The sequence below is a fragment of the Chrysochloris asiatica genome, unplaced genomic scaffold (assembly GCF_000296735.1).
Source record: "Chrysochloris asiatica unplaced genomic scaffold, ChrAsi1.0 scaffold00532, whole genome shotgun sequence".
Taxonomy (NCBI): domain Eukaryota; kingdom Metazoa; phylum Chordata; class Mammalia; order Afrosoricida; family Chrysochloridae; genus Chrysochloris; species Chrysochloris asiatica.
The window spans coordinates 156145-165034 of NW_006409050.1; the positions used below are offsets into that span (position 1 = coordinate 156145).

The 8890-nt window shown below is 34.6% G+C and overlaps 1 protein-coding gene across 1 annotated transcript in view; it reads right to left on the reverse strand.

Annotated features, from left to right (window-relative positions):
* Window positions 1–8890, reverse strand: part of LOC102819007 (putative leucine-rich repeat-containing protein DDB_G0290503-like) — a gene marked incomplete at its 3' end in the record, with an annotated part of 310097 nt that overhangs the window by 155446 nt on the left and 145761 nt on the right. Inside the window, exons 10-11 of the mRNA XM_006877591.1 lie at window positions 5206–5271; window positions 2153–2371 (exon numbers count right to left, since the gene is read on the reverse strand). Of these exons, the coding sequence (XP_006877653.1) occupies window positions 2153–2371; window positions 5206–5271 (285 nt within the window). The remainder of the gene's footprint in view (window positions 1–2152; window positions 2372–5205; window positions 5272–8890) is intronic.

Sequence of the window (8890 nt, forward strand, 5' to 3'; positions counted from 1 at the left end):
ATACGATGTATTGCATTAGGCAAATCTGTTGCACCAGACCTTTTTAAAGTGTTGAAGAGCAAAGATGTCAGCTTGAGGACTAAGGTGTGCCTGATCCAAGCCATGGTATTTTCAATAACCTCATATGCATGCAAAAGTTGGACAGTAAATAAGGAAGACTGTAAAAGAATTGATACTTCTGAGTTATGGTGTTAGAGGAGAATATTGAAAGTGCCATGGGATACCAAAATAACCAATAGATCCGTTTTGGAAGAAGTGCAGCCAAAGTGCTCCTTGTAGGCCAAGATGGCCAAACTTTGTCTCTCATACTTCAGACATATTGTCAGGAGGGACTAGTCGCTGGAGAAGGATATCATGTTTGGTTAGGTGGAGGGTCAGAGAAAAAGGGGAAGACCCCCAACGAGATCAATTGGCCAACTGGCAGCATCGATGGACTAAAATGTGGCAACAGTAGCAAGGTGGGCCCAGGATCGGGCAGTGTTTCATTCTGCTGTTCATAAGGTCGCTATGAGTCGGTACCTACTCAAAGGCACCTAACAATACGAACAACATACTGAATCCTGGTGTGGTGCTGTGGGTTAATGCGCCAGACTAAAAGACGTTTGAACTGCAAGGTAGGCGGTTCAAGCTCACCAGCTGTTCCTGTGAAACCCTATACAGGGCGCTATGGGTTGGAACCGACTTGACAGTACTTAACAGCAACGAGTCCGGGTGTGGTGCTCACTGTGGGTCAATGAGCTGTACTACAAAGTCGATTTGAACTGCACGGTCAGCTGTTCAAGCTCCCCAGTTGCACCTTAGAAACCATATACAGGGTTGTTATGTGTTGGAACTGACTCAGCGGTGCTTAATAACGGTAACAACAACATAATGAAGTGCAAGTTTGGCAGTTCAAACTCACTAGCTGCTCCTTGGAAATCTTAAACAGGGTTTCTATGAGTCAGAACAAACTCAACGGCACTTGACAACAACAACAATATATTTTCATTGGAGTCTTGGTGTGGTGTTGTAGGATAAGCACTGGACTGTTTAACCGTAAGTTCGAATCCACAGAAACCCTGTACTTGGTCACTATCAATCCAAACCAATTCAACAGCACTTAACACCACCAACATTATCTTCAATGACTCATTGACCTAATAACTTTAATAATTTTTCTTCCCTTCAGAGCAATTTTATTTATCGTTAATTTTTCCAAGAAGACGTTTAGGTAGCTCATATAAAGTTTATAAACAAAGAAGGAAAATAAAAATAAGGATCAAAGGATCATGGGAGAGTCACATAGCTCTTTAAAAAGGTAGAGGATTGGGCTTTTAGTAAGTTTTACCCTACTAGCTACATTTTTTGCTTTTCTATCTCCCACACAAATAAAGTCTAACTCTGAAAACAAGTCGGAAGACACTAAAAAATACAAAATATTCTTCAAGAAATGAAGACCTCAACAAGAGCCACACTGCTAGGGCAAAAACAACTGTAATGACATTAGGGCTTGCAATTCTGTTTTCTGAGATTCTCAACAATGTTGCTTTATTTCAACTCCTTTGTTGTTGTTGTTGTTATGTGCCGTGGAGTCGGTTCCGACTTATAGTGACCCTGTACAGGGTTTCCAAGGCTGTAAATCTGTACGGGAGCAAAAAGCCTCATCTTTCTCCCACAGAACAGCTGGTAGTTTCGAACTGCTAACCTTGCGGTTCACAGCCCGATTCGTAACCACTATGCTACCAGAGCTCCTTTTATTTCTCATTAATTCAATTGCTTGTTTGTTTACTATGCTTCTTTGCTAAAGAATATATAAATGCATCAGTGAGTCTGAACAAAATTTGAGAAAGAGCTTCTGAGTCATAACAGAGACAAATTTTTCAAGTGTTTCTTCCATAGTGTTGCATTTATTTTATTAATTTATTGAAAAATGTCTTTAATATATCTTCAGATCTCAGAGGCTTAAATGATCATTCAAAACCAATACATAATTATTTCTTGTTATTCAAGATAATAATGAGTTGGCAACACCAGATAGTAAAAGGTAAAAACAGAAGCAAAAAAAAGGAGGAAAAAGCATAGGGAGTCTTTTAAAATGTGTACAAATAATAATAACATGAGAGATAAATTTCTTACAGCATGCACTACTGACCCTTTTTGGTTATTTCCTTACCTGTGAGTGTTCTTGGATTTTATAATCCAACTTTTGTTGACCTGAATCTGAAAGTGTTTTCCTTCTTTCTTTTTCCAGTTGCACACTTTCTGAGCCTAAACTTTTAGCATGTGGTTTACTAGTATCCACTTGTAGGGTTATCTTAGTCTGCTCACTTGTAAGTAATTCTTTCTTTTGATTTAGAAAATAGTCAAGTTGATGCTTAGTTTTTTCAGCTTCCTGTTTAAAAAAAAAATAACAGTTATCACATCTTGTTTTATGTGATGATTTCCTGCCATACTACAATTTTCAGGGAACTGCACATATTCATGTTCCCATTATGTCTCAAACTTTTATTTTCACTGAATTGGAAGAAGCTAAATTAAGTCAGTGGTGTAATCCATAGATGTATAGCTCAACAACTCAAATAAAAAATTGTGAAGGAATTTCAAATACTTGAGGGCTATTTTTATACCCAGGAGGTTCTCTTGCTATTATTTTTTAAATAGCTCTATTATATGTGCACAGTAAAAATTAATGAAATATACATTATAAAAGTAGTAAGTTATAACCAGAAGAATTAATATCCACAATATCAAAGAATGAAAGAAAAATTAGAAATTTATTTATTTATTTATTCTAGAATACAAATGGTCTTAAAAGCATCACTTTGGAGTATTTTTTTAAATGTTTATATAATCATACAAGTAGCACAAACTATTTGTATAAAAGCATATATAGATAAGAAAAAGAAAGCTCACATAGAAATTTCACCACAAAGAAAAAGAACCTTTTCAGATTTTTATGTACATTCTTCTTTGGTTGTTTCTATAAAGGTAGTACATATACGCATATTTTTTAACTATTATCTGGATTGAATTATTGTGTACATATTCACATCATCTGTTCTTTTCATTAGCTAACATTGTAGTTATGCTCCCAAGACAATAAATATACATCAGAATCAAAATAATTAGCAGAAGTACATTTAACAATATAAATATACTTAGCAAATTTCTTATTGATGGGCATTTATGTCATCTACAAATTTTTGCTATAAAATCTTTACAGGATACAAACGTATACCAAATTTCTGTACTTTTTTTTTTTTTTTTTTCTTGTTTTGTGATGAATGTTTAGAAGCTGAATTGTTGAATAAAAAGGCTATGGCTTTACAAGACTTTTAATAGTAACTCGGACTGTGGAGAAAAGTGTGTGAAAGAAAACTCATTGCAGCACACACCTTCAGAGATACTATATATTTCTATTTCTTAAACTTTTACCAATTTATTAATAAAAAATGACCACACTGATATTTTTTGCTGCATTTATTTTAATAACTAGTAATGTTGAATATATATTGTACACATGATTGTACTTGAATACTTCTAAATTCGGTCTTGCCTACCTTGTATCCTTTGTCTATTTTAGAGAATGGCTCTTTCTGTTCCTCACTTTTTTGTAAAAATTAATAATAATAATCTATCCATTTCTGAAAAAACCCATTTCTCTTTATATCTTACAAGAGCATTACCATAAACAAGTTTTAGGTATAGCCAAATTTCTTTGTGCTGTAATCTTAGGAAATCTTGCTCTAGTCAAAACTACAAAACTGTTTACCAAGTGCGTATTCTAATATATTCATACTGCACTCTTCCTTTTAAAATCCAAATCAATCTGCAAGTCATTCTGGTGCACTGGTTGAAATAGAGACCTACCATTATTTTTTCCCATTAGCTTACTTTTCACAAACATCTTTTCTTTCTATGGTAAATCTTAATAAATAAAACTATCATGTACTAAATTGTTATATGTATTTGAATGTGCTTCTGGACTTTCCAATCAGTACCAGAATCAGTACTATAATACTTTAGTTATTACAGTTTCATATTACATATTAATCTTTAGATGAAGAAAAGTCCCCTAATGATTCTCCTTTTATATAATCACCAGTTTCTTATATTAATGTCTTATAATAATTACGTTAGGTTGAAAAATAATTTCATTATCTCTAGAAGTAAATTGCTTCAAGTTTATACATTAATTTGGATAAAATACAAAATTGAAATAGTTGTAATATTTATCCTTCAAAACAAAACCATAAATTTCTATTTCTTTAATGTTCATCTAAAGAAAATACTATTTTTCTTTACATGAAGTTCTATATATATTTTTGCTGCTGTGGCGCTGTTGGTTAATGCACCAGACTGCAAAGCCATTTGAACTGCAAGGCTGGCAGTTCAAGCTCACCAGCCGCTCTTTGGAAACCCTATACAGGTGGCTATGGGTCGGAATTGACTCAACGGCACTTAACAACAACAATATTATTTTAAACTAACAGTATGAACAAAATTATGTTTTCTTATTAGTTGTTTCTGGTAAATAGGAAGCTTAATGGTTTTTATGCCTATAACTATTTTGTCCCCATCATCTTGTTTAAAAATTAAGAATAAGTTTGTTGAAAGAAAATTATATAATCACCAAATAATACTTTTTCCTATCAATTGATAAACATATTTATAATTCTTTTCATTTCTTGTCTTATTGTTTAGCTATAATTTGAAAAAAAAAGCAGTAAAGGTCAATATTATAATGTAACAGGGTTTAATTAGAAAATCTGTAGTATTTTACTTTTGATTATATATTATCCATAGTCTTGAAATAAATTTTCTGTACTGAATTAATCAAATTTACGTTTCTTCCTAACTTGCTGAGTTCCTTAGTTAAAATAATATTAAGCTGTATGAATATATCCGTAATGTCTAAAATGGAGTTTTGGTGTGGCGCTGTGGGTTAATGCACCAGACTGCAAAGCTGTTTGAACTCAAGGTCAGCAGTTCAAGCTCACCAGTTGCTCCTTGGAAACCCTATACAGGGTCGCTATGAACAGGAACTGACTTGATGGCACTTAACAATGATAACAATGCATAAAAAAAATATTTTTTTAACCTAACAAAGTAGTACAATATAGAGTACTAATAGTACATTTTACAAGGCAAAAAATTTTCATTAAAAAAATGCCTTATATGTTTTCCATTTGTTACTGAATTTTAAAGTAATATCCTATCCTTTACCTGTACAGCCTGTTTCAATTGTTCCTGAAGTACTTTGTTCTCAATTTCCAGAGCATTTACTGCTTTCTAGGACATTTAAAAAATAAAAAGTGTTAGCTTTGATACCTTTTGCTTTTTAAAAAAAATTTTTTGTTAATTATTATCTTTCCAAAATCCAATGATAACAAAGCTATTATTTCAGTACGCCCATTTAATTCTACTCGTCTCAAGCAAAATTCTGTTATCTGTACTTTCCTATTAGTTTTTCACAGCCAAATTGACTTTAAATTTAGCAAATTTCAGTTACGATAAAGATTTCATTAATTCTTTTTTCTAGGCATAAATAATTAAATAAAGACATTTCAAATTGTATGGCAAAAAAGCCAAAATAAATACAAAAGGAAAATAAACAATTCTGAGTTTGAAAGAATGAGTGGATTTGATTGCACATGAAAAGACTCAGAAATTCTCCACCAAATGGACAGCAGTTAGAAAAAGCAGCTTTCAGATTCCCATTATGCATCTTGTAGGCAGAACACATTCCTACTAGACAAACCATGCCACATATAGCAAAAAATTCTAGTCAATATGCAAATATCAACAGTGGAGAGCAACCAACAAAGAGTCAGTAGGTTCTAGAGAGAAACTGACCCTTGGAAAAAGGGCGAGCACATCAGTCCATGGGTTCAAGTTTGAGGGCAAGCCTTTAGCCTGTACCATACAGGGTGGTTAATAGCTGACATAAACTCTTAAGTGTTTACAAAGACTAGAGGACAGAGTTCATGGCAATCACAGTAACTGGAACAATATCACACAGAGAGAGGAGGAGTGCAGTGAATTACTTTTATTTGGCCTTTCTAGTCGTGGTCTGTAACTCCCATAAAGTCATTGCCTGGGACTATGCAAAATGACCATCACTTGTCTGTCCGTTTGATCTACTGTGGGAATTTGAAGGTTGCTATAATACTGAAAGCTACACCACTGGTTTTTTAAAAACCAGCAGGGTCAACCATGATGGACAGGTTTCAGCAGAGCTTCCAGACAAACACAGACTAGAAAGAAGGAGAGACAGACTATTTCTGAATGTTTAGCCACTGAAAACCTTATGAACAGTAGCAGAGCAATGTCAGATATAGTACCAGAAAGTGAAACATTATAAATAACACCAGAATATTGTAAGACATAGTGCCAGAACATGAGCCCCTCCGGTTGGAAGGCACTAATTATGTTGCTGTTGTTGTTAAATGCTGTTGAGTTGGTTATGACTCATAGCAACCTTGTATAGGGTCTCTCAGGGGCAGCTAGTTACTTGTAACTGCCAACTGTGTGGTTCAAACTGACCTTGTAGTCCAGTACTTATCCTATAGCACCACACAAGGCACTCAAGATAGAAGGAAAGAACTGCCTCCTCAAAGTAGAGTAGAATACGAAGACGAGAATGGAGAAAAGCTTTCGGGACCCTTCATTTGCTGATGGGGAACAACTCAAAATAAGAAAAAACAGCTATAAACATCTGATAATAATTGGGACATAGAATTACAAAGTATGAATCTAGATTTGTTAAAAATTGTCAAAAATAAAATGGAATGCATAAAAATCCTACACATTAGTTAACTGAAATGGCAGGTAGTAGCCATTTCGAATCTGACAATCATATGGTTTACTAACCCAGAAACAACAAATTGATGAGGGATGGTGTACCATTCATCATCAAAAAGAACATTTTAAAAGCTGTCTTAAAATACACACTTATCCACGACAGGATAATATCCATGTACCTACAAGGAAGACCCATTAACACAATCATCCAAATGTATACACCAACCACCAAAGCCAGTGAAGATGAAATTAAAGAATTCTACCAACTTCTTCAGTCTGAAATTGATAAACATGCAATTGAGATATATTGATAATTACTGGTGATTGGAATGCAAAGGCTGGAAACAAAGATGAAGGCTCAATAGTTGGAAAATATGGCCTTGGTGTAAGAAATTATATTGAAGATCAAATGATAGAATTTGGCAAGACCAATAACATATTCATTACAAATACCTTTTTAAAATAACATAAAAGGTGAGTATACACATGGACCTCACTAAATGGAATACAAAGGAATCAAATTGACTATACCTTCGAATGGAGACAGTGGAAAAGCTTAATAACATCAGCCAAAACAACTTCCCATCACATGTCTGTCAGTTTGTCCTACTGTGGGGGCTTGTGCAGTTGCTGTGATTCTGGAAGCTATGCCACCAGTATTTTAAATACCAGCAGGTCACCATGGTGGACAGGTTTCAGATGAGCTTCCAGACAAAGACAGAATAGGAAGAAGGAGTGACGAACTATGTCTGAATATTTAGTCACTGAAAACCTTATGAATAGCAGAGAAACACTGTCAGATATAGTGCCGGAAAATGAACCCCTCAGGTTGGAAGACACTCAAAATGCGACTGGGGAAGAGATGCCTCCTCAAAGTAGTGTTGACCATGATGACGTGAATGGAGTAAAGCTTGTGGGAGTAAAGGGCTCAGGACTTTTATTGCTGATGGGGCACAACTCAAAATGAAGAGAAACAGCTGTAAAAATCCGTTAATAATCATAACATCGAATGTGAGAAGTATGAATCAAGGAAAATTAGAAATTGTCAAAAATGAAATGGAATGCATAAACATCTATATTTTAGGATTAGTGAGCTGAAAGGGACTGGTATTGGCCATTTTGAATCTGACAACCACATGGTTTACTATGCCGGGAATGACAAACTGAGGAATAGTGTTGTATTCATTGTCAAAAAGAACATGCACCTTCAGGGAAGCCCAGTTAATACCACTATTATTCAAATTTAAGCACAACCACTAAAGCCAGTGAGGAAGAAATAGAAGGATTCTACCAACTTCTTCAATCTGAAATTGATCAAACGTGCAATCAAGATGTATTGATTATTACTGGTGATTGAAATGCAAACGTGGGGAGCAAAGAGGAAGGATCAGTAGTTGCAAAATATGGCCTTGGTGATATAAATGATACTGGAGATCACATGATAGAATTCTGCAAAATCAATGATTTTTTTGTTTCAAATACCTTCTTTAGACAGCATAAGAGACAACTATAAACATGGACCTCACCAGATGGAATACATAGAAATCAAATTGACTACATCTGTGGAAAGAGACTATGGAAAAGCTCCACATTATCAATAAAAACAAGGCCAAGGGCAGACTGTGGACCAGACCATCAATTCAATTACTCATATGCAAATTCAAACTGAAGCTGAAGAAAATGAAAACAAGTCTATGAGAGCCAAAATATGGCCGTGAATATATCCCACCTGAATTTAGAGATCATCTGAAGAACATATTTGATACATTAAACACTAAAGACTGAAGACCAGAAGACTTGTGGGATGACATCAAGAACATCATACATGAAGAAAGCAAAAAGTCATTAAGAAAACAAGAAAGAAGAAAATGGTCAAAATGGATGTCAGAAGAGACACTGAAACTTGTTCTTCAGTGTAGAGATGCTAAAGCAAATGGAAGAAATGAAGAGGTACAAGAGCTGAACAGAAAATTTCAAAGATCAGCTCGATAAGATAAGGACAAATATTACAACAAAACGTGCAAAGATCTGGAATCAGAAAACCAAAAAGGAAGAACACACTTAGCATTTCTCAAGCTGGGGGAACTGAAGAAAAAATTCAAGCCTC